At 43.3% G+C, this 26,101-nt stretch overlaps 2 protein-coding genes across 3 annotated transcripts in view; both read left to right on the plus strand.

Moving 5' to 3' along the window:
• The first annotated feature begins 691 nt into the window (after positions 1-691).
• Positions 692-4,419, plus strand: LOC147413237 (ubiquitin-like protein ATG12). Its single transcript, XM_086479443.1, has 4 exons — positions 692-863; positions 1,025-1,161; positions 2,518-2,580; positions 3,267-4,419. The coding sequence occupies exons 1-4, from the start codon at positions 692-694 to the stop codon at positions 3,324-3,326; spliced, it is 432 nt and encodes a 143-aa protein (XP_086335569.1). The 3' UTR covers positions 3,327-4,419.
• A 10,866-nt stretch (positions 4,420-15,285) lies between these two features.
• The window catches only part of DGKQ (diacylglycerol kinase theta), a 96,299-nt gene continuing 85,483 nt past the window's right edge, over positions 15,286-26,101 (plus strand). For both annotated transcript variants that reach the window (XM_086479892.1, XM_086479893.1), the window contains exon 1: positions 15,286-15,478. In XM_086479892.1, coding sequence (XP_086336018.1) covers positions 15,286-15,478 — 193 coding nt within the window. The remainder of the gene's footprint in view (positions 15,479-26,101) is intronic.

Here is a 26,101-nt window from a genome sequence, read left to right on the forward strand (position 1 = left end):
AAGCATCTGCTTTTTTCTCGTGTTTTAATGCCCAAGGTCAGCCCAAGCAGAGCCTAGCCCATTTGCCAAGAAGTACAGTACATGACCATAACATTACCTTAGAATGTCTTATCCTTGACATTTCATATTCCCTCTGGCTGCACTTTCTTTTCATTCCGATCAAGCACTGGCGCTGCATTTTCAGAGCTGCTTTGCTACCTGCCTTCTCCCACGTAAAACAATACACTTTTTCTACTTCATTACATTTCTTTTTCATGTTAACTGTATTTTTACGGCGCTCTGAAAGTTTCCAGAGGTAAAGGCTCTGCTTATTGAACCTACGAGCCCCACAAAACTCATCTTCCCAATGCGAACGCCTCTGCCACAGCACGCAGACGGGCAGCGCTACACCGCAGACGCCGAAAAAGTACGGCGGAGTTCAGAGCAGCGCCTCCTGCCACACGCGAGCCCAGAGAGCCGAGCCCGCCGCGGGGCGAGGCTCCCTTCCCCGCCTTCGGCCCTACCCAAGGGCGGCCGCCAGCGAGCACCCCCTGCCTGGGAGAACAGCTGCCGCCACAACCCATGCTCCCCGCCGGCGGCGCCCCCCGCTCCCCCGAACAGCTCCTCCCGGACGTGACGCGCCCCTCCTCGTCACCTGACCGTCTTGCGGAGCGGCGTCGCATGGCGTCACTTCCGCCGCCCGGGGAGCGGCATGGCGGAGGCGGAGGACCAGGCGCCCGCCTCGCCTCAGAGCGAGGGTCGAAGCGAGGGTGGGGAGGAGGCGGCCCCGGAGGGCGGAGCTGCAGCGGGGGCTGCTGACGCGGCCCCTCGTCCGGCCGGCTCGCCGGGCACCGAGGAGCCCGCCGGCGACACGAAAAGGAAAAGTAATGGGGCGAGAAGGCACCGCCGGGGCGGGAGGGCGGGCTTGCGCAGTGACGGGCAGGTGCGGGGGCCAATCGGCGGTGAGAGCGGGTGGTTCCGGCCAATAAGGGGGTGGGAGGCGGGTCCGTGGCCGGCGGCGTTAACGCGCGCCCCTCCCCCGCAGTTGACGTCCTGCTGAAGGCGGTGGGCGACACCCCCATCATGAAGACCAAGAAGTGGGCCGTGGAGCGGACCCGGACCGTCCAGGGCCTCGTCGACTTCATCAAGAAGTTCCTCAAGCTGATGGCGTCCGAGCAGCTGGTAGGGGCTGGCGGCGGGGGGAGGCCCGCAGGCCGCCGTGGCAGGGGGCTCCTTTCCCCTGCCTCCGGGCCGTCACGCCTCGCAGGGCGGGTGTTCGGACCTGGGCTACGGGTCGAGCAGGGAACGGGGCGTGGGGGCGCCAGTGAAATTCCGAATTCGGAGTGCCCGCCGCGGCGTAACGCCGAGCGGAGCCCAGCTCCAGCCTCGGGGCTTTCTGCAGTGTTTCCTCTTGTCTGATGGTGGCACGCAGAGCTGCGCGCGTGCTGCCGCCATGCCTCTCTGGGAAGGGCCCGGTGTGACTGTAGAAGGTGTGCGGAAGGAGTGTTTTGGAAAAAGTCTAGCTGGCTTTTTGAATATTGGTGCCTGTTCCTTCAGACCTTACTTCTCACACAGGTTATTTACTGTCACAGGACTGATTTCTCTTTTAAAACGGGTAGCTTGGAAATGTTTGCAGTTTGGCAGAACATTACCAGTATTTTTTGTGTTCTCTTCTCTGAAGCCCCAGTGGGTTTCTGATAACATTGGAAGAGCTGGAAATATGATTGTACTAATTTCACAGTTAGCAGTAAACTCTCCACATCTATACACTTCAAAGTTTTCATTTAGAGTACGAAGTTAAAACTATAGGCTTATTAAAGTAGTCAGATGTGTAGGTAAAGTGTAGATGAAATCACTGTTCTTGGTCTGGAGGCTCTTATTTAAACATATAGGCGTAAACGGTTCACTAGCCGTGTCTTTCACCTGGAAATTGTGAAGGGTTTCTTTTTCCCAAGGCTTAATATCTCAAAGAAGAGTAGTAGTTCAGGTATTTACTGTTCATGGAAATTCTCAACAGTTTAATTCATTAACTGCCATCTCATGGTCTCAGGGAAGGAAATACAGAAGCAGATCCCAAGGCCCTCTTTGATGTTATAAACTAGCTACTGTATGTGTATATACATTTGGAGCAGGAAGTGAGAAGGATGACTTTTTAAAAAAAAAGAACAAAATTTAATTTCTGTGACTGCTGTTCTAATTGAGCAAGTTTGGAATAGCGGGAATGGTTTGAATACTTGAAGTAAGAGCAAGAACTAAACCAGTAAGTTCACTTTGTGCTGCTTATGGGAGACTAATGGGTCAACTTGCAGGAGAAGGAAGCACGCTTGCTTTGGTGTGATCTGGTTGGCCTGTCAGAAGTGAAGTCTTGAACTCCTGGAAGTCATGTTGCCCTTCCACACTGAAGTGAAAATACTAACTTGTGATATTTTGGTAGACTATAAAATAAATGGTAAACAGAGGACAGATTTACACACCTCTGGCTGCAGAATGTTTCTTCATCTGTGGGAGATCTCCATCTTCTGTTCTCTTTTCTTGCAGTTCATATATGTAAATCAGTCTTTTGCTCCATCTCCAGACCAAGAAGTTGGGACCCTCTATGAGGTGATGTACATTTTAAATATCCTTGCCAAATGTGCTTATCAGAATTTGTCAATACGCTTCTGGCACTTGAAATCTGTTACTGCCCCTAGCTATGCTGCTAATGTCTTGCATTTAATATAATGTAGTTGATATTCACAGATCTGTATGAATATGATTTAAAGAGACATGACTTCATACAATCTCTGGAAATGCATTCTTTCACATGCAGTATAGAATCATAGAATAGTTTGGGCTGGAAGGGACCTTTAAAGGTCATCTAGTGCAACCGCCCCACAGTGAGCAGGGACATCTTTAGCTAGATCAGGTTGCTCAGAGCCCTGCTCAAGCTGACCTTGAATGTTTCCGGGGATGGGGCTTCTACCACCTCTCTGGGCAGCCTATTCCAGTGTTTCACCACCCTCATTGTAAAAAATCTCTTCCTTATATCTAGTTTAAATCTGCCCTCTTTTAGTTTAAGACCATTACCCCTTGTCCTACAGCAATAGGCCCTGCTAAAAACATTGCCCCCATCTTTCTTATAGGCCCCTATGTTGTTGTGCCTCCCGTTATGATGGAGAGCTTTGTTATAAGTAAAAATATTCCATAACAGTTATCTGGTGGGGGCTTTTTTATTTAATTTGCTTCATGTATATGCTAGCCCATGAATAATCTAACGGCTCTTGTTTTGGTTTCTTTTTTTCTTGCAGTGTTTTGGAAGTGATGGCAAGCTTGTACTGCATTATTGCAAAACTCAGGCCTGGGGATGAATGACAAGCTATACAGTTGTTTAGGTGTTGTCTGCAAAAATAGAAAAGGGACTAACTTACTTAACCTCTAAACACACAGAAAGAAGGATTTTTGCATTTCTGATTATGATTGTACATTTGTAAAACAGATGCAGATGAATAGTGTAAAAGAAGAGCTACCTAGACTGTCTGATCGCGTACCTTTTTTCTGATGTACATCTGAGGTACAGAAAAAAGTCTGCATTTGCCATCTATAGAGTAGAGCCAGCTCTCGTGCTGCTGAGTTCTCGGTTGCTGTATCTGATGGGAAAATACTTCATAGTTCCTTGGAGGACTGACTGGACGGCTCTGTCACTCTGCGTGCTGTGCTGAAGATGAAAGTTCCTTTTTATTAAAAGGGATGTTTATTGTACACATAGCCTGGGATTCAGTTTACTTCTGACTTGTTGTACATCTATTACGTACATTTTGTTCTCTGTGAAGTCTTCATCTTGAATACACATTATCTCGTGTCATTTCAAGACAGTATTTTATTTTTTTTCCTCATAATTAATATGTAGGTATTGGTATATAATCTAATTACTTCACCCTGTGCCTTCATCATGTTGGTAGTGTAAGTACCTTATTTGTATGGCACAGCATAACAATAGGCCTCAAAAAGACTTTCCTCCCACCCAAATTGTGTAGTGATTTGTTGAAGGCTGAATACTTCAGCAGTTGCCAAGGTGTTTTCTTCTGGCACTGTTTACTGATGGCATCATTAGTTGAATGATACAAGTGGCTGTTGCATCTTCAGTTAATGAAGAAATAGACATGAGGTGCTAAAAACCTACTCTATATATTCTCCTTCTGGCTGCTGTTACTTTCCTGTTTCACCAGCTGCATGTTCCATCAACAAAATAGAACGCACTTTGTAGCCTTTGCTAAGTTATAACATAAGGATTATTTTTCATCCTGGAGAGGACTTGGAACCTAGGGTAGTGACCTGTGCTTTTATTTATTGGAGAGTTTAGGTGTGGGAGTTGCTTTTGATGGGTATCTTTCAACTGTCTGTTGTACAATCTTTTATGTTTGTTTAAATTGAACTAAATTAAATATTAGCTGTTTGATTGCAGACTGTTCTAATACTGGATGAGTTTTGGTCCCTAACATAAACCAATTCTTCAGCACATACAGACCAAACAGCCTGTTCTAGTTTAAAGCAGGCTTGTATGGCAGCCTCGAGCTGTTCGTTGCTGTTTCATGTATCATTTATAAGTGGCTCTTATGTGATCTCTGCTGTATCAGATTGTTTCCACTCTTTGAGGACTTCTGGAGAACTAATACACAGCGTAACTTACTGATGTTGCGCAGTTTCCATGCAGCCTGGACAATACGGCACAGTAACACAGGCACATGCCCTGAATGCTTCCTATGTGAATAGCCTGATATATTTTACCACTTTTTAAGTGGAATACCTGGATTTGTTGGATTAAGCTAACAAGGCAGAATTGGCTATAAACTTAAACACTTCAAATAATCCATATTTTTGCCTGCTAAGATCACTGATCTCATGAATCTTTGTCTATTTAAGAGAGCTATTACAGAGGTAAGCACTCTGATTCTGTCGTCTTGGGGAAATTGCCTGCTCTGATGCCAGCATAACCTTACACAGCCACTAGGGGGTACACAGGGACTAGATTTTTTCTTTCAGCCCTTGCCGGCCTTACAAATGTAAGTACTTTGTTCTCCTGTGTGGCAGGAGATAACCTAAGATAAGCTGCTAGTCTGGCTTTCTTTAAAGAATGTTCCATTGGTGCCTTTCACCTCATTTGATCTTAACAAGTGAAACTACTGATATACTGCAAATGAGGTCTTCGGAAGTGATGCAAGAAGGTTGATTTGCGTGTTTGTGGTTTTAGGGGGGGGGTGTGTTTTGTTTTTTTAAAAAACCCAAACAAACCCACTAGGGTCTTGAGGTGAAGGAGAATTGTAGGTCATTGTATCGCACCAGCTAATGGTAGAAAGTTGTCCTTCATGTTGAGCCTATAGATAATTTTTATCCTCTGAAGTTGAGAAAAAAAAAAAAATTGTTTGCCTTGATCCTTTTGAAGGTAGTATTCTAGTAACATAAAATCCACAGTAACAGTTTGGATTTCTTTTATTCACCACATGCATTTTTGAACTCAGATAACTTACTCCTGCAGTTTTGAATTGTTCATTTATTTAAGATCCAGCTTAAGATCCTTAAACAATATTTATTGTGGTTTGCTCCAGCATTTTTCTGCTCTGAATTTTTTTCCAACCCCAGCTAGTTATTTCTTGGCCCCTGGTTTACCGATATACAGTGACTACTCATCTAATCCAGCTCTTGGTTTCTGTTTCCTGAATGCTTTAACTGGCTGCCTTTATTCTGTGCCTTTCCTTTTAACAGCTGCCAGTTCCAATTCTAATAATTCCCCGTGTAGCTTCTGTACCTTCTTTATGGAGAGAGTCCTCCTTTTTGCCACTTTTCTCTGTACTTTTTTACCTTCTCGCATCAGGGAGATGGTCAGCGCTTATTTGTCTCTTGTATCTCCTAAAGGACCATGGGTGGTCTCTGTCTGGAGTCAGAGTGTGACTGTTGTAAGTGGCAGAAAGTTTTCCTCATGTGTATTCTTAAATGACAGACTAGACTGCAAACATGTCAAGTAGATAATGTATCGGGTGAACAAATAAATGATTAGCAGCACATTGCTTGTAGAATTTGCAAAAGACAAAGGTTGCAAAAGGCATATTAAATCTTATATTTTAAAAAGTTACAGTTACAGCATCTAAAATCATAGATGATCCTGAAATGCTTTAAAATGTACGTATTCCTCTCTGTAAAAAGAATAATTCCAGTAAATTGGAAACATCAGAAGATTAAGTAGAATGTGAAATATGTTCTCTGTATTCAGTATGCCTTGAGCAAGTGTTGACTTAAGTGACTTAAGTTGCTATAGTGGGAGGAAAAAGGAGATGAAAGTAAGGGCTGACCTTTTGGGCAGGTCAGAGAACTGTACAAGACCAAAGAAAAAAAAAAGTGTAGACTTACTTAGAAGAGTATTGTGTTCCACCCAAAGATGCTACAGTACTGAGCTACCAGTATTTGTAATATAATTTAATTCACTTGATTTTATGTCATTGAATTAACAGAACAGGCAAATTGGAAGAAATCAGTAAATAAACATTTTTGAAGATTGAGAAATAAAGGTAAGTATTGGAAAGGAAAATTATTATACTGGTTTTATGAAAGACTTAGTACTTCACAACATCCAGATACTAATAAATACTGCTATGCAAAATTCAGTTATCCTATTTCCAAGATAACAATCACCAAGTTCGAACAATCTAAACTGGGAGGTGTTATTTATATAAATAATTATTCAGATAACCGTTTAAAGACTAGCATTAATTATAAATTTCTAATTTGCAGCTTGAACTAGTCTTAAAAGCACATGGAAAACATGAAGGAGCTAAGTGAAACTAAAGCTACCTCAAGAGTGAAATGATAAAATACATAGTCACATCACCTGTGTGCATAGTGAGCAAGTGTCTTCTTGTTAGTCTTGAAGAATTATTGCTAAGTTATTAGCAGAAGATATGTCTGTGTTAGTCCCACAACATAATCTTGAATGTACTGATCGACAGTAAGTTCAAGGGGGGTGTGTGGAAATTTACACATCCCTTTGCAAATTCCTCATCCCTAAAGCAGCTTCTGGTTAGCCATTGCTGCTGTTCATCCTCATTTTTCAGATGGAAATCTGCTTTTAGCTGCACAAGCTTGTAGCTTATGCTATTCTGGACTATCCTGAAGCCTTAATTACTCTTCAGGGAAGTTGTACAAAGGTTACTCAAGGCATTATTGTACTAGAACATCTTCATAGTTAGTTCAAATCCCAGCTGGCTCAATTGACAGAGTGTCAGATTTTTCCCTTTGAGGGTCTTGAAAGGTTGGAAATTAAAGCAGACAGCTCACATCATGACAGAGTTGCTACATCGTATCATTTATTAGTAGAGTTGAATTCATAGCAAAAGTGGTATGTTGCTGCCTTTTCTGACAGCCGTGTTGCGTTACGGTTTAATTGGTGGTGTTTATTTGCAGTATATTCATGTAGGGCGCAGGGAAGAACCCATTGTACCCCTGTGGCTTGCAATACCGATTTATCTTGGGTTATATGGGGTAACGGCTGTTCCCGGGTGCCTGAGTCGCCTCCTGGTGAATTTTGTGACTAATTGCACTTTCAGTTTCACCATGGGAAATCATACTTTCCCTTTTTGTGCCTGGAGAAGTTATACTTCTTTTTGTGGCAAGCCGATTTCATTACATTTGGAGGATTCTGGATATCGTTACTATCAAAATATCATTACATTATGATCCGTTCTCCTGAATGTGTTCAAGGGGTGGTGTCTGATTAAACATCAGTCTGCTCTAACTCCCACAAAGAGCACTGCTGCTACACTGACAGACACTAAGGCCACTCCCACTCAGTGCGTACTGCTACGAATTATCACTATGACCAGAAAGAAATGCATAAAAAAGTCAGATCGCCCAGTGAAGGATGAGACAGATCCAGGAGAGGGTCCTTCTCGGGGTCCTTCCCAAGCAGATCCGGGACAGGGTCCTTCTCAAGCAAAATCAACAGGTGAGTTGTAGTCAGAATCAGAGGTGAAAGATGACAAAGATTCAGACGAGAGTTGTTCTCAGGCAGAATCATTGGAGGAGGAGGAATCAGAGGTCCAACCCTTATCTAGGAAGGAGCTGTGAAATGTGAGAAAGAACTTAATCTGTCATGAAGGTCAGACGGTTTTCTTCTGGTTGCTCTGATGCTGGGATAATGAAGCTGGTACCATAAACTTGGACGGTAGAGAACCCAGGCAGTTTGGATCCCTGGCCAGAGACGGAGGCATTGTCAAGGCTCTGGTAAGAAAGAAAAGCACTCTGAGCCTCTGGAGGTGGCTCTTGTTAGCTGTAAAGGACAAGTATTCCTATAAGGACGATATTGAATGCTGCCGAAGCAAATGAAACACCGTGGAAAAAAGTACTAAGTACCTGGGGGAATTAGCTGTGCAAAAGCTTAGTGAAGAGTGGAGATTCACAGTAGACTATTATGGCCTGAATGAAGTTACACCAGCGATGAGTGCTGCCTTGCTGGTTTTGGGAATTAAATGGCAAGATGGGCACCACCATATCCCAGTAGACGTGATTAACAAAATAACTGTTATGTCCCCACCAACTAACAAAAAGGAAACACAAATTTTCTTAGCCGTTGTTGGTTTCTGGTGAATGCATATTCCCGGTTACAGTCAGGTTGTGAAACTTCTCTATGAAGTGACCCAAAAGAAAAACAGTTTTAATTGGGGCCCTGAACAACAACAGGCCTTTGAATCAAACAAGAGATTGTACATGCAGTATCCCTTGGGCCAGTCTGAAGAGGACAGGACATTAAAAATGTGCTCTATACTGCAGCTGGGGATAATGGTCCTGCCTGGAGCTTGTGGCAGAAAGTACCAGGGGAGACTCGACCTTGGCCCCTAGGATTTTGGAGTTGAGGATACAAAGTCTCCGAGGCCAACTATACTCCAACTGAAAATTAAATATTTGCAGCATATGAAAGAGTTAAAGCTGCTTTGGAAGTGACTGGTACTAAAGCACAGCTCCTCCTGGCACCAGGATTACCAGTACTAAGCTGGATGTTCAAGGGTAAGGTTCCTTCTACTCGTTGTGCCACCAATTCAACATGGAGTAAATGGGTTGCTTTAATCACACAGCAGGCCCATATAGGAAATACCAATCGTCCAGGAATCTTAAAAGTCATTACTGACTGGCCAGAAGGTAAAGACTGTATAATGGCACCAGAAGAAGTGGTAACGTGTGCTGTAGAAGCCCCACCATATAATCAATTGCCAGATAATGAAAAGTAATACTCCCTATTTACTGATGGATCCTGCTGTCTTGTAGGACATCATTGAAGGTGGAAGGCTGCTGTGTGGTGTCCCAGATGATGAGTTGCAGAAGCACCTGAGGGAGAAGGTGAATTGAAAACCATCCAGCTGGCCTTAGACATTGCCGAACAAGAAAGGTGGCCAGTAATCTGTCTTTGTACTGACATATGGATGGCAGCGAGTGCCTTGTGAGGATGGCTGAAACAGTGGAAGCAGAATAACTGGCAGCGCAAAGGTAAACAGATTTGGGCTGCTGCATTGTGGCAAGATATTGCTGCCTGGCTAGAGAAACTAGTCGTAAAGGTATGCCATGTAGACGCACATGTACCTAAAAGTCTGGCCACTGAGGAACATCGAAACAACCAGCGAGAGGATCAGGCTGCAAAAGTGTTCCAAACAGACCTAGACTGGGAACATAAAGGTGAACTATTTCTAGCTTGGTGGGCTCATGATACTTAAGGACATCAGGGAACAGATGTGATGTACAAGCGGGCTCATGACCAAGGGGTGGATTTACCTGTGGATGCTGTTGTGCAGGTTATTCATGACTGTGAAACATGTGCCACAATAAAGCAAGCTAAATGGTTAAAACCTTTGTGGTAGGGGGGACAGTGGTTGAAATACAAGTATGGGGAGGCCTGAGAGATTGATTGTGTCACTCCCTCAACCTGCCAGCGTAAGCATTATGTGCTTACAATGGTAGAAGCAACCACCGGATGGTTGGAAACATATCCCATGCCTCATGCCACGGCCTGGAACACTATCCTGGGCCTTGAAAAGCAAATCTTGTGGTGACATGGTACTCCAGAAAGCATTGAGTCAGACAATGGGACCCATTTCAAAAACACTCTTATAGACAACTGGGCTAAGAAACATGGTATTGAGTGGGTATATCATATTCCCTATCATGCACCAGCCTCTAGAAAAATCGAATGATACAATGGGCTATTAAAAGCTACTCTGAAAGCAAAGGGTGGTAGAACTTTTAAAGATTGGGACAATCATTTAGTACATGCCACCTGGTTAGTTAATACCAGAGGATCTATCACTCAAGCCGGTCCTGCCTAATATGAGCTTTTACATACAGTAGAAGGGGATAAAGTCACTGTGGTGTGTGAAAGGAATTTGTTGGGGAAAACAGTGTGGCTATTTCCTGCTTTGGGCAAAGGCAACCCCATTCATGGGATTGCTTTCACTCGAGGACCTGGATATACTTGGTGGGTAATGATGAAGGATCACAGAATCACAAGATGTTAGGGGTTGGAAGGGGCCTCAAAAGATCATGTAGTCCAACCCCCCTGCCAAAGCAGGACCACCTAGAGTAGATCACACAGGAACCTGTCCAGGCAGGTTTTGAACGTCTCCAGAGAAGGAGACTCCACAACCTCTCTGGGCAGCCTGTGCCAGGGCTCTGTCACCCTCACAGGGAAAAAGTTTTTCCTCATGTTAATGTGGAACCTCCTGTGCTCCAGCTTGCACTCATTGGCCATCACCGAGAAGAGCCCGGCTCCATCCTCCTGACACTAACCCTTTACGTATTTACAAACACTAATGAGGTCACCCCTCAGTCTCCTCCAAGCTAAAGAGTCCCAGCTCCCTCAGCCTTTCATCATAAGGGAGATGTTCCCCAGTGTGTAGCTCAAGGGAATTTAACTCTAGGTGAGAATACTCGATTCTGAGCTGTATGGTGTTAATTGCTAACATTACTAACAGTGTTCAGTGTCTTTCAGCATAACATAGTGGTGATGACTGGGGCTAGCCTCATGACTTCTTCAAGGTGAACTTGCAACCTGTGGGCATGAACCACAATGAATTTCATACCATCTTTCCTGCCCGGAGAGACTGATATGATAGATGGAAACCCAAAATCATGAACGAAATGAAATTAAGAAACTTTTGTGTCAAAAGACAAATCATAAGTTAGTGATGAGTATGATGTAAATGGTATGGAATAAGGGGTGGAATGTCCTGGTTTGAGCTAGAACAGAACTAATTCTGTCCAGTGATTTTACTTTTCAGTTAAGTCTCTTCTAACTAACTGCACTTTCTGAAATCAACAGCATTTTCCAGACAGTGACTGCTTCTAGCAGTGATAACTCTTGATGTTTATAGTTAATGCCAAGCAATGGTACGCAGAAAGGCTCTTGCTTGTACTTGCTCCTGTAGCAACCAAGGTCACTGCTAAATCTTGTGCTCTGTGTTGGGGTGCTGGAAGTGAAAAGGGTCGCAAGCACGTAAAAGGTCGCACCTGCAGGGAGGAGCGAATCGGACAGGTGACCCAAACCTGACCAACAGAGTATTCCATCCCATAGACGTCATATTCAGTATAAAGCTGAGGGATCACGAGGGCCAAGCTCTCTTCTTCAAGGGCCGACATCCGAAGAGGATTCTTTCCATTCTTCTGTCTGCAATACTGATCCGTGCGTCCCTGAATCCAGTGCCTGAGTCCAGCTCCTACACCCAGTTCCATCTGCTGCGAAGTCCAGCCTGGGACTGCCCTGCAGCATCGGTGGTGGCGTATCATCATCAGGGGGGTTGGGGTTGGTATTGGTTTTGTGTGTATACTATCATATTCTTATTAGTATTATTATAGTTTCTTTTTATTGTTATTGTTTTGTTAAAGCTAGTTTAGTTTTCTTTCTAAACCCAAAAGTCTCCCTCCCTTATTCCCTCTCCCTTCCCCTTCTGGGAGGGGAGAGGGGTTAATAGAGAGCATCTGTCATTTGTTAGTGGCTGGCCCAGCCCCAACCCCTGACACAGACGTGAAGCCAGTAAAAGCCCTGCAATTAAGATGACCAGCTCTGAGTCAGGAACTGATACCAAACCCCTCTAGTGAGCTATCACCTTCATGAATGTGACAGCTCTGGTAATAATTCTTTACCTCACTCTTTACCACTGGCTAGGACCGCATCCCAGGTACACAGGAAAAATGGAAGAGGTGGCTAGTCTTCAACTGCTGCCACATTCCGTGGCTGCTGGCAGCAGAGGTGGAGGCAGACTCTGCTGAAGATAATCATCAGATGGTTTAGGTTGTTTTGAGCGGTTAGACTCGTCGCTCAGAAATAAGAAGGGAAGTTAAAGCACAAGTATAGGTTACACATGCTATGTGTTACAGCATATAAATATATATCTGGGGAGTTAGATACTGAAAAATAGCAAAATCTCACATGTTCATTTACACCTTAACAGCAAAAACTACCATTCCACAGGTAACTTCTGGCAAGGAAACCCTGTGACTACTCTGCACTGGAAGATGATGCAGTAACGTGTCTGAATTACTTGTTGATTGGATGCATTTTCACATTTCTGTAAAAGGATGTATTGATTAATTCCTCAAGCTTTTGAAACAGGGCCAAATTCTGATGCCCTTAGAAGGCAGTTCAGTATATTTCCCCCATCATAGGTACAATTTGTTCATATGAGCTTCAGCTTTCCAACTCTCGGGCCTCTGTCTCTTGAGAGGGGAAGGACTACTAGATCCATACAAAAGAAAGACAGTTCAAGAGCACAGTCTATGTTGAAAAGAAAGGCAGGACAGGCCAATGGAACAGGTGAGGCAAGATGCTTTGTAGACAAATTCTTGAAGAAAAGCAAGAGAAGAGTCCTCTATAGCTAGGTAGGAATATGGCAACATGGGCGAAGCACACAAGGAAGGGTCTTCCTCTCCTGAACAAGGAGGAATGTCCCAAAGAACAAATCTGGCAAACAGCACTGAAATCTGTCTAAAAAACCACTGGCACTTCTAATATAATTACAACTTTTGTCATGATGTAGTCAAACTGAGCTTGTTTGAAAGCACTGAAATAGACTACATGGGAGTTGAAGCAAGCAGACAGCATGGCAAACACTGCTTTTGTTAGTCTCAGATTCCCTTTTCCATGTTCATCAGGAATTTAAATGTACCTGTAGTCTCTCTGAATTCAAGTGTCCTCTGTGAACATCTGCACTCTCAGCTGGTGCACATAAAGATAAAACTCAAGGAACTATGTCAGCTCATACCAACTGACAACACAGCCAGGTCTCTCAAAGAGATAGTATTTGTGTGTGTGTTGAGGTCCATCTGCGTTTGAAACAGCTGATTAGTAACATTTTGAATGATAGGATCATGGGATGATTGAGGTTGGAAGGGACCTCAGGAGTCACCTGTAATCTTCCTGCTCAAAGCTGGGTCACCCATGAGGCCAGTCCAGGCTGGTCATGGCTTTTCCAGTCATGTCTTAAAAACTTGAAGGATGAAGACAGCATAAGCTCTCCAGGTAACCTGCTCCTCTGCTTGGCTGCCTTTAGGGTGAAAAGGTTTCTCCTTATATCCAGCCCGAACACCTTGTTTGGAGTTCTGTCCTTTGTCTCCTGTCCTCCCAGCACGCACCACTGCAAAAAGTCTTGCTCTATCTTCTTGAAAACCTCTGGGTTGGTACTAGGGGGTGTGAAGGACAGTCTGAATTTTTGCCTTAAACAACCTGTTTTGCAGATTTTAGGTATGTGACTTGAACAAACCTGCTTTACAGTGTTTTATGTGTTCGCCCTAAAATCAGCCTGCTTTGCCGTACAGCCTGCTCTAGGGAGGGAACAAGGCCTGCGAAGGTGAAGCAGTGCTCCCTCCTCGGAGATAGGAGGGTGGAGCGGTGTTCTCCTTCAGAAACTTTAGTTGGGACGATTGATAAAGTCAGGCTTCAGCTGGAGCAGCTACCCAACCTCCCCTATCCAAACGGACAAACCCTGAAGAAGAGGGGTGTTTCTGGACTTGGGGAGGCCCACTCCCTTGAACCCTCTTGGAACCCCCAAAATGTTGTATACAATGCCTGAGTCCTAATTAGCATGAAAAGCAAGAAGAGGAGGGGATAACATGAACAGGACTCATGAATATTAATGCAAAAGGACAATAAAAATAGCAATAATCAAGACACAGGTGTGCACCCACCACCGAAGAACCAAAGATCAGACTGGACCTGGAAGACATCACTGGACCCCAGGAGTGGTGATTTCTTTCTTTCTTTTTCTTTCTCTTTCTTTCTCTCTCTTTCTCTCTTTCTCTCTTTCTTTCTTTCTTTCTCCATATTATTAGATAGAATTAGGGAAAGCCACACTTTTATCCGATCTGTGAAATATTACTATTATCTGATCTGTGAAATATTATTTTTATCTGATCTGTGAAACATTACCTTTATCTGATGTGTGAAATATTATTACTATTAAAGTGTGTTACTGCTGCCAATCTGCTGACCCAATAAAGAGGGTTATTAACTCACTACACCTTTGCCGAGCAAAGGGTCTCTGCTGTGCAGAGCAAAACCCCTTTAAAAGGGAGGATACAAAAGATTCACCTACCCCAAAACCCACTGAGTGGGACAGGACAGGGGGCTCCTATGAGGTCTTCCTGAAGCTGTCTCTTCTTCAGGCTAAGCCGTCCTCCCCCAGTCTCTCCTCACTATCCAGTCTAACGTCACGGCGAGGACCTGGAGGTCCCGCCAAGGTTCACACTCGGCCGCCACCTGCTTGCGACGAGCCCTTCTCACCAGCAGGCCTGCCCTTCCCGCCTCAGCGAGTCTTCCCGCGGCTCTGTCCTTGCGATGCAGCGGCCGTCGCGGCGGGGCACCGAAGTTTGCCCCTCCGGTAACCCCGCCGCTGCGCAGGAGCTCGTTTTTCCACATCTTTCCACCTGCTTCTCCAGCGCCCACAGGAAGGGGCGCGCTCTGCGAGTAATTCGCACCTGGCGGGAGCGGGGACACCTCGGGACAAGCCGAGACCCCGCCAGGAACGCCTGGGCAGGGGCGGAGCGGCGGCGGCCCAGAGGCAGGGCCGCTGGGCTGCGGGCAGCCGGCGGGGCGGCACGGCACGGCACGGCGGCCCCTCAGGGCGGGCTGCGCGGGTTTGCAGCGCGGTCGGCAGGCGGCAGCGCGGCGCCGCCCGGCGAGGCCCCGGCGGGGCGCCGCCCCCGCCCGCCTCCCGCCGCCGCCGCCGCCGCCGCCGCCGCCGCCGCCTCGGGCGGAAGCGAGGGCGAGCGGCGGCCGGTGCCGCGCCGCGAGGAGCGGGCATGGCGGACGGGACGCGCTCGCTGCGCGGCGGCAGCCCGGCCTCCAGCCCGGTGCTGGGCGGGCGGGGCCGCGCCGCGGCGGCGGCGAGCAGCCCGCCGGGCCACGGCTTCCGCAGGGTGACCCTCACCAAGCCCACCTTCTGCCACTACTGCACCGACTTCATCTGGGGGCTGGCCGGCTACCAGTGCGAGGGTAAGGGGGCGGAGGAGGGCCGGGGGCGGCAGGTAGGGCCGCCGGCCGGGCAGGGGGGGCAGGCCGGGCGCCGCGCCGCCGTGCTGGCCGGGGCGGGTGTCGGTCGTGCGGGACCTGCTGGGAACGACCGCCGCGTCCTGGGCGAGGTGGGGGTGGACCGAAAAAATGCATGCTACGAGTAGAAATTCTAATAATAGGAAATAATAGCAGAATTCTAATAATAAGAGTGAAAATTTCCAACAATAAAAGTGATACGTCCTACTAAAAAAACCCCTAACAGTACTACTAACTAAAATTCTGGTAATAAAGTCTAACAGTAATACCAAAAAGTCTAATAATAATAAATTCTAAAAATAAAAAAGTCTAAAACCAGCAGCACTAAAAATTCTATTGATTAGAAGTTCTAATAATAGTAAATTCTAACAACAGTAATACTAAAAATTTTACTATTAATAAATTCTAATAATACATTCTAATATAATACAACAATAATAACAATTCTGGCAATAATAATTCTAATAACATTACAGTAATAAATTATAACAACAACAATAATAATAAAACCACTGATAATAGTAATAAAAAGGCTAACAATAGTAATAAAAAGTTAAGAGGTGCAGCACTGCCCACTCCTGTGTGGTGACACGGGTGTTTGCCATGATCCAGCACTGCCCTTGGCCATCCTGGGATGGATCAGCTGCAAGCCACCAACCACCCCGGCAGGCCCACTGGGGTGGTCAGTGGCTCACAGCAGAGCTGTCCTGGGGGTGCCCTGATCTACCGAAATTCCTGATGGAGTGGAGGAGCTGCAACCTGCATGGAGTTTGAGCCTTTTAAACCTGGGCTGATGCCAGGGAGGGGACAGGGACATGTCTTGTTGCCAGCTCCCATGGCAGCTGAGATTCTGGAGGCAACAAAATTGTGGCTTGTTCTGAGGCAGTGAAACTGAACAGTGTTGTAGAGAAAAGAGGGGTTCTCCATGTCCTGCTTTTTAAAAACAAAACCAAAACCAACACCTTGATGTCTTCTTGAGCGTATGCAGCCCAGCCAGTTTGGATTGCATCTCCAAGACCACATCTGGAGGAGCTGGGTTGTACAAGAGCCTCGTTATTCGGGTGGTATCTAACAAGGCTGTGGGTGTAGAGCAAGGACGCTGCAGCGCTTGAAATAGCTGCTGCCTTTTGTCGTTGTTGTGGCTGAAGAGGCTGTGGGATTAAGTTGGGTGGAAGTCATGTTTCTGTGTGGTGCAAAAAAAAGTCTGGCAAGAGTAGTTTTATATTTGCTTAAAACTCTGCCGGGAGGTGCGTCATTCTGTCCACATAGCAGAAAATCACTGCCCAACCTAACAGCAAAACAACCCCAAACTTGAGTGAAAATCTCCTTAAATTGTAAAAACGCACAAAGCTAGTCTTTTATAGTCTTTTATTGTATTACTGCCTTAAAAAAAGGGAAATTATTTCAGTCGCAGAAGTGGGCATTCAGGTGCCAGTTTTGTTATTTGAAGAGCTGAGTGCGGTGACAGGTAAGAAAATGTGAAAGGCTTTTGTCCAAGATGTCTCAAGTTCTTTGTGTTCACATACTACATACATAAAGGTAGTGCATAGGTGTAACTTGAATTTAGGGTCTTTGCCTCCTTTGAAAACTGCATTGACAGTTTGTGGTCTGGAATTGGTTTTCCCCTTTGGATTTTCAGCCTGGATTCTGGGTAAGTATGGTTAGCACCACTGTCTAATGACCGTGTGCTAATGAGGCACTTCGAAGCTTCACTGTTAAGATATCTCTTTTAAACCTACATCTGAAATGTCCACCCCAAACAAGTCCTGTGTGTGAGGGGTAATGAGAAAAACACTCCTAGTCTTCATCAGCTGTAACCTTCCCTGCTCAGAGTGGGGGGGAAACCCTGTAACATCGTCCGGCACGTCAGTGTCTCCCTTGGGTTAAGAACTGATTTTTTTTGTCTGTCTATTTTCAACCAGCTGTGCTCAGTGTCATGTTTGTCTTTTCCAACAACTTACCACTAAACAACAAACTTCAAAAATACCTGATGGTTGTTTGCTGGCAGTGGCTGCTTTTGACAGCTGTGTGTACCTCCTTGTACCTTGTTGAATAGCTTGGCAGCTCGTTTTTTCTGAGTTATTTAATAAATGCTAATATGATTTCTTGAATTATATTTTAAGTAAATTCCGTTTAATAATTAACTTCCTTGTCACATATGCTTTAACTAATGGAGTTTGATCATTGTTCTTTAGAAAGTAATAAAAGGGTGATCTTTAGGAGTGCCAGGGTGATTAAAACCCACCAAGCTTTTAGTGAAGGAAACATTTGCAGTAGACTGGAAAAACTTGGTAGATAATTGCTATCTCCTTTTTCTTCTCACCAGAGAGACTAGGATTTCGGGTATATTTGCAGCTGAGCTGACGTCGTTTGGACTCCTTTTGATAAACCACCTACAGGCTTCAAATTGAAGCCATCAAGAGGCCTTTGTCTGGGTGAATTTGCAATGGTTTCTGTTCCAAATCTGTGGGTTCAGATGTTCGTTCTGATGCTGTTTGTGTTGATGTTCCCTGAAGCTGGTCTTGATCAAAATAGAAAGTTTCCAAACTTTGAAGGGAACTGAGCATGCTCATGGTAAGACTCCATCAGTGTAAGACTCCAGCAGTTAAAGAAAGGAGACAAAAAACCCCCTCCTGCCTATCATTTTAGTAGTTGTGTGGCCTAAATGACCTGGATTTGAGTTTTAATTGAGATTGTGCTTTTGACCCTTGGAAAATAGCATCTTCTATATGTGAATGATCAGGTCTACGGAGTTTTTCAGTAAACTTATGAACTACTTAGCAGAGTGGCATGTGCCCACATGGCTTACATGGCTGTGTAGCAAAAATACAAGAAAGTATAATGACTTCTTAACACATTTCTAGAAGTGCAGGCCAAGATAGTAGTCCTTCCGTTTTCGTCTTGTTGAGTCTGACAGATACATAGAAGAGATGCTCTGATGCTTTGTACAAGGCACAAAGTGTCCTGGATCTAATCTTTCTGTTTTAAAATGAGATACTGCTTCCCCTCTCCAGGGTCAGCAGTGCTGTTGCCAGCACTTTCTATGGGGCAGGAGGTACTCATGGTCAGAATTGCATCTCTATTGCTAGATTGGCAAGGTATTTTAATAAGTGAAATTTTACAGGAAAGGCAGTAGTGTTCCTGTGTGGAATAGATGTCCGGTTGGATATGAAGATGTCACTGTGTTAAGCTTTTGTGGACATATTTGTTGTAATCTGTAGTCAACCAGGGTTGCAGCTGTTATTTTTGCACACTTCCGTCCCCCAATTTGTTTTCTGTAAACTCTTTTAAATGACTATTTTCATGCCACTTTACTCTTTGTAGCTGTCACTTCCTTTGATAAGTGTGTGTGTGTGAAAGAATAAGTGATGTTTGGATTGTAACATGAACAATTACTCTCTTACATTGCTCTTGCTTTCCAAAGCCTGGTCATTTCAGTTTTGAGTGGGTTTAAATTTCCTCAGGCTTGGCAAGGAAGAAGCAGTGTAAGTGACTGGATTTTGGGGGGGGGTGGTGGTGGGGTGGTGGTGGTGTGGTGGTGTGGTGGTGCATCTTAAAAATTAAAAATATTAAATATATGAAGTCTGTATAAGAAATAGAGAGTTGAGTTCTCATTGGTAGTGCACAGAGGAACCCATTTCATATGCTAAAAATATAGCTAGCAGATATTTTAATTTGGAGTTTGGGATTTATTTTAGCTACCAATAAATAAATCTCTTTCTACAGTGCTTTTTCTTTTTCCAGAGAAGACTTAAAAAAAAAAAAAATGTAGGAAGAATTGTGTTAAGCTTTTGTGGACATATTTGTTGTATGTGCATTTTGGGGGCTACAAATATTTCCAGTGCTATAAATCTTTCTAACGTGAACTTGGTTTGGTTTACTTTAGTCAAAGGTAGAAGGTAAGGGATTTAAGAAATAAGCAAGTTGGGTAGCAAATGTAACAGAATTGTTTGGCCATTTTATAAGTTCGTATATATCTATATCTTTCATTACAACATCTACTGGAAGCTACTGTCAGGGACTTTTTGGTATGTTTTGCCTCTATTTCTACTAGGGAAATGTCATTTAGGCAGGTAGGGTACTTGATTTGAAAGCAAGTCAAATAATACTTTGGGAAATAGCATCCTCATTTTTGGAGGTTTTTTGTTTGTTCGATTTTTAGGCTTTGAATTCTAAGCAGAACTTCCAAACTTACTCCAAGATGCAGAAATCCTTGTTTCTTCTGATGTGATTTAGATGTTGGCTGACAACACTGCAGCTTTTCCAGAATAAAGTGTAAATGGTGAATTGGAGTTATGTTTATGTCATAAATCTCTGATTTAGCAAGACAGCCGTTAAGGTGCTGTGATTCATACAGGCAGATCCCAGATGTGGACAAGCCATGTTGTACCTTGTTGGTGTAGGAGAACCTGGAGATGTTCAGACAGCACCTCTGTAGCAGTCTGGGGATGCACATCCTAGACATCTTTTGAGTGTACTCCATTTAAAGAATGTTCTAAGTAATTGGAGTCAGATAGGGAAGGTGTGTTTTTAGTTTAAAGCTGCGAGTTTGACCAACAGGGAGTTTGTCTCTGTAGGGATAGGGAAATAGTAGTAGGGAATAAAGTGACAAGGAGCAATCCCCTTGAACTCTCATCCTTTCTGGTTAGTTCTGTTGTTGGGACAGGCAGCTGGAACATCCTTGACCCTGCTGGTTCCAGTTAGCTCAGTTTTGAAGGAAGTGAATGATGTGTGAGATTCCCCAGAAAGTCTTAATGCATGCAGTTTAAAAGGAAAACAAATTATTCCTTCTTCTGATGAGCTTGGCTTGCTTTTGCTGCATTTTGAACTAAAAATGAAAGCTGCGAGAAGGTAAAACCACAGTAAAATCTTGCTTCTATTCCACAATCAGTTTGAATTTTCAAGACTCACTGACTGTATTCTTTAGTGGCTTCCTCGTCAGTGACAGGGCCTTTCCATGGAACAATAAGATGTTTGATGTTGAGGTGCAATGTGAGTTTGTGGTTGGATGTTGTTGAGTGGATGTGATTTTGCTGCATTTAAAACTTAGATTGAGCCATATGACTCTGAATGCATCTTGGGAATAAACACAAAGACTGTAAAAAAAAGAAAAAAAAAAGAAAAAAAACCACACCAAAAACACTCCCCGAAAGAAATCCCAACACAGAAAGTTTAGCTCAGTTCTGCTGAAGCCGAAACATATGTTGGGAAGAGTGTTTGGAGCATTGACTGACACACTGAAAGATACAATTTACTCATCTGGATTTGAAGGATAATCCATTTTGTACTGAAAGGAATTTATGCTTTTCTTTTCCCCACCTCCTCCTGACAGTGCTTTGGAGGAAAATATCAGTCACCATCAGTGATACAGGGGAGAGGACAGGGAGCGTTGTGAGGACGCACACAGCTTTTGTAGCTGGAAGCTATATTTTGTGTTGATAGTGTTATCCCAGATTTCAGTCCAGAAACTCAATTAGATAGTAAATTACTTGCCTCAGTAAGTGCTAAAGCCAGTAATCCAATACCAGGCTTTGCACAGCACTTTCATATCTCATCTGTGTTACTGCATCAGTCTGACTCCCTGATAAATGACAAAAGCAATAAAGAAGGTGCGCATCAATCCATCATGATGTAGAGGGGCTGTGGCTGGTGCTCTGCAGGTTTCCTTTCTAGATGATCTTTCATCTAATATTGCTTAGACTTAGTATGTTCAGGTGTTCCTCAGCCATCTTCTAGGCTAATACCCTCTGGTTCTTTTCATATTGCACAAAATTTTTCAATCTTCCTCTAGTAAGTTTCCTGTGGACCACGGTTCTTGCAGTGCTGTGCTAAGGATCTAAAAAGCCTTTTTATTCTTTCTTGCAGTTGTGTGGGAGATAAATCCCTGACTTGTTATTTCTTTCTGATAAACAAGGGACATTGAACTCTAAGGCTTTCCCCATAAAACATTTTCTAAGCACTGCACTGAGCCATTTAACAGCATTTTCTTTAAAACTTGGTTAGTGTTTCAATCAGAAGTGACCTCAGTACTTCATGGGTGGAGAAGCACTTGCCTGTTCCTATTTTCTGTGATGTTTGCTTGCATTCCCCTGGTTCAGGTTTGGTTTCTTTTTGAGAACCAGTACATTTTGGTAACACTTCCCGTTTCTCTAAAGATGGTGTGCATCCCTTCTTTATAGATGTAGAAGTTTGTATTAAAATGGTATGTAGTGCATCTTACTCAGCAGTGCACATCTCTGTGTGTTACTCTGTCCTCTTTCAGTTTTAGTCATCAGCAGTTTCTTTTAGTAGTGATGCTACTTTTATTTCAGTGTTTTCCTGATAAGGTTAGACAGTATCCTGAGATTTTCCATGTGAAATAACCCCATTAAGCAATTGCTTTGTATTGGCAATTACTTTATAACAAGGGATGTGTTATGTACAGTGGCCGTTTATTACCCAAGTGTAGATGCTGAACTTGAGGTGGGGTCTCCTTATAGTGCCATGGAAGATGACATGCAAAGTTTTTAGTTTTCTTTCTCCTCTTGGCAGTTTGTTGTGAATGTTTCTGTTGATATCCCCCTGCCCCCCCACCCCCACCCCTCCTTGTTCTGAATTCCAAATCCAGGGATAAGGAATTTTGCTGCATTGTTCCCAGTGAGTTCTCTCTGGGCAGGGTCCCTGTTGCTTGTCTGTTTTCTACTCTTTGATTACATGCTGTTTGTGACTTGTCCATAATGTTGCTTTTCCGCTTAGTATCCTATAGAAATCTGGTTCTCTTCCTGATTTTTGGAGCTGTTTTCTCAGGTGGCAGCTTTGAATTATCTTTGCATCAGGCTGTGCCTGGATGACCTTTACTTTTTTGGTTATGTTACTCGTTTCTTCCAGAGTTGTTTCTAGCACTGTGTTTCATCAGCTCAAGCTGCCTTCCTTCTGGGCTACTTTTTTGCTCATTAGGTCCATTCTGAGCTGGCTCAGGAAAATCCCTTTGGCAAAACTGCTTTTGCAATGCCTATAGAAGACAGGTGACTAAGATACATTCATGTATTTAATTTGACTCGGCTCCAGTGGAGAAAGGACAGAATATATGTATAGTATATAGACCTTTCTAAAGGATAAAATAATACGTGCTGATCACCTCCTGTTCTTTTTTGCCTAGCCTTTTTGTTTAATAGCACCTTTCAGTTTTGAGAGAAGCCTGTTAGGAAACACTCCCAAGCAAAAAGCAAAAACTAACATTCGTATGTCACAATGTGATAAGGAACTTGGTGGAAATGTGCTTCTTTTTTTCTAAATGTGCCACCGCAGTATTCTTCCTTTTAAACCATATTATTACCTACTGTTGTCTCACTTGTGGAAGTTTGCTATTCATTAGTGTACAGTCGGCCCCTAATTTTACTTCCTGTTTTTATTGAAATATTTTTATTTGCTTGGCTTTGGAAGAATGTAGGTGTGTGCATGTGTGTGTATATTATTCGTATGTATATATATATATATATTCACATACACATTTATTTGTATTTTTGTATGTGTTTCTGGCTTTTCCCCTGTTTAAAATTGAATATGAGTGATTTACTTGGAAGTATGTTTAGGTTTATGAGTGTAATATGCTGATATTACTCATCTGCTTGGCTTCTTTTTAGATGCCACTTGTATGATATAAATGTTGTGCCACTTGCTGTGTAAAAATCATATTGTGATCTAAAGCAACTAATAGTGAGAATAAAAATTACTGTATTGACCACAATTTAATCCATCCCTGGAGGTTTTACATGGAGAAGACTGCTAGAGACATTCCAAATACTTTGCTAAACAGACGTGCCTGGGAGAAACTGAATGATTTGAACTTGAGGTGTTAAAATAGGAACAATGTGTTGTTCTGCAGGGTAGTACTAGATTACAGTAGCTAGGCAATAGGACTTCTAGTTCAAGTGTAAGAATATGTAGCAAAAAAAAAAAAAATCTCTGTTCCTTACTGCATTTCTTTCTTCTTGTCACAATGTGTCACATTTTAATGCCTTGCTTTGTTATGATGTAATTCAGGAAATGAGTCTGTCTTTTTTCTGCAGTACTTTCTCCGCAGCCTATGAAGATAAGAACTGGTACACCTTGTTAACCAGTGAGCGTAGGAGTCCTCCACCAACCAGTTCCTTAAATGTTTCAAACAAAAATGCTCCCTCAGTGCTGAAACAATTGCATGGTTGGGAGCTTCAAAAGAAGACAGGAGAATACAAGGAAATTGCTAAGATTCCTCTAAGCATGAAGAGGGCAAGAGGGGAGGATTTGAACGTTTAGGCTAGACCTGTTTGAGACTGTGGATGCTCTCTTTCAGAATAAAAAAATGCCTTTTGTGAGATGAAAGATTTTCCTCAGAATCTAGTTAGGATGCCAGAGTGAATATGAATCATTGCACATACAAATTTGAATCAGAAGCTGATAAGGACTAGCAATCCTGGAATGTATCTGCTATAGAAGGAAGCCCTTAGACTTGAAACAAAGGCCTGGGCTGACTAGCATGACCCAGGAAAAATTGCTTTTTCATGTTAGACCTCTTCTTAAAACAGTGTTGATACAGAGCACTGGAAAAGCTGATTTCAGACTTCTTGGATATTCACAAATATTTAGAGAATTTAGAGCTCTCAAGATACTTCTGCAAGGTGATGCACGAATTTTGGGTGGCCACGGTTGCTGTTGGATATACTGGTGGCATAATAACGCACAGGGACAGTTGTGCCTGGCAGAGGTGCATGTGATCTGTGAGCAGTGTGTGTCTGTGCTCGCTGCTGGAGAGTTGTCACCGGTGGTAGTAGGAGCCCTTCGAAAAAGTATTCACAACCCCTTTATCCTAGAAGGGGTTGAAACTTGAGAAAAATGGTGCTTGCAATTATGTTTGACGCTCCAGCCCTCTGGATGCTGGGAAAACTTAACTCTGCAAGTAGAAGACGCTGAGAGAGAAACTGAACATGTGACTCAAAATGAGGAGGTGTGAAAAAAGAGATGTGACCTTAAAAACAAGTGAAAAGTTTCCCGGTTTTGTTTTGTTTTGGTTTTTTTTTAATGCCATTGACTTACATGTCTGTAGTTTCTCTGGTGAAGAAGAGAAGTTAATCAGTCCTGCATACTCCCAACGGCAGCTGGGACTATCAGACCTCCCCAGCCAAATCCTTTTTCAGAAACAGACCAAAGTAGAGGTAAAAATACTGTAATGTTAAAAATACCCTTCCAAACAGCTAAGTATCATCATGTCCATTCTGGTTTTGACCTCTCTTACTCCGTTTCTCTTGTATTCTCTTTGCTCCAGAAAAACTTCTATCTGGCAAATGCCTTGAGATTTATTGAAGCTATTGTATTTTTCATTCAAGCACCTTTTCTTCAGAGGAGCAAATAGATTATTTAAAAAATAAATCCTTTTCCCCTTCCGTTTCCCAAGTCTAGAAAGATAATGGTGATATATTATACCTATTCAGTACTTTTGCTCAGTGTAACTTTTTTTCTGAATATGGTCTCATGGGAAGCCTTAAGAACCTTTCAGCATGCATTGGTAAATCATGTGTATAAATTAATAGCTGATTGTGTACACAGTAAATTAAAAGCAAGTGCTACAAGAACTTGCCCTGTCAGACTGCTCAATTAAAAAAAACCCAACAAACCACAACAAACTGAAGTAAACAAAACCTCAAGATCATTTGGTGTCCCTCTTTAGGAAAGATTTATAATTTCTCAGGGGTACATTTTGGATTTTACTGTATTGTGAACAGAACTATTGCACCTTGGAAGTTCTGGTGTACTCATAAGTGGTATATATAACTTGACACTGCAGGCTTCTGTTCTCCAGATAGATGTAAAGGCTCAGCTTCTATGAATTATATATGATCTTACTCATGTGAAAGAGTCTGTTCCTTAAATTCAAGATAAGTATAGTCCTCTCATCAATAACTCAAGCCTAAGTGGTGGAATTGAAATCCTCACTCTTTTTAAAATACATGAAATTCATAATAAAATTAAGAATGGTGATTTAAAAAAAAAAAAAGTAGTGCAGAGATCAGCACCCTCAGTTTGCTAGCCTTTCTGGAAATGATGCGTTGTGTGTCTTTTATTTTCCTCTGATTCACCACAGTATGAATCATTTGCCTTTAGTTTCCTTACCGTGTCAATACCCTCGTAGCAGCCACGCTGAAGAAAATACTGAATGTACTTACCCAGCAAGCACAGGACTCTGTTTCTATTTTTCACTTAGATCCTGTAGTTTTGTACACTTCTGTCTGTGATGCAGCTTGGAAATGAAGCCCTATAGCAATGAGAGGTAGAGGTTGCCATGGCAACTGGGGTGTTACTGAGGGTTTTTCTTCACTTGTTTTGTTTTGTGGTGATAGGAAGTGTTGAGATGCCCTAGATTATGCTGAGATTACCCCAGTTAGAAGAGGAAGAACACTTATCTTGGAGTTACATATGTTAATAATTTGACCTACATTTTAATTGTACTCAATGTTTCTTTCAAAATGATAACTGTGCTGTGTAGGTGGGTGGGTGCTATTGTAGCTAAGATTAGCAGTGTTTTTTATTCTAGTCTCTTCGTGATTTTTTATTACA

Source organism: Leptosomus discolor, chromosome Z (assembly GCF_034619465.1).
Source record: "Leptosomus discolor isolate bLepDis1 chromosome Z, bLepDis1.hap2, whole genome shotgun sequence".
Classification (NCBI taxonomy): domain Eukaryota; kingdom Metazoa; phylum Chordata; class Aves; order Leptosomiformes; family Leptosomidae; genus Leptosomus; species Leptosomus discolor.

Coding starts and splice junctions, on each gene's coding strand:
- LOC147413237 (XM_086479443.1), top strand. CDS start 692: ATGGCGGAGGCGGAGGACCAGGCGCCCGCCTCGCCTCAGAGCGAGGGT. Junction 1,162..2,517: donor TGATGGCGTCCGAGCAGCTG/GTAGGGGCTGGC, acceptor CTTTTCTTGCAG/TTCATATATGTAAATCAGTC. Junction 2,581..3,266: donor AAGTTGGGACCCTCTATGAG/GTGATGTACATT, acceptor TTTTTCTTGCAG/TGTTTTGGAAGTGATGGCAA.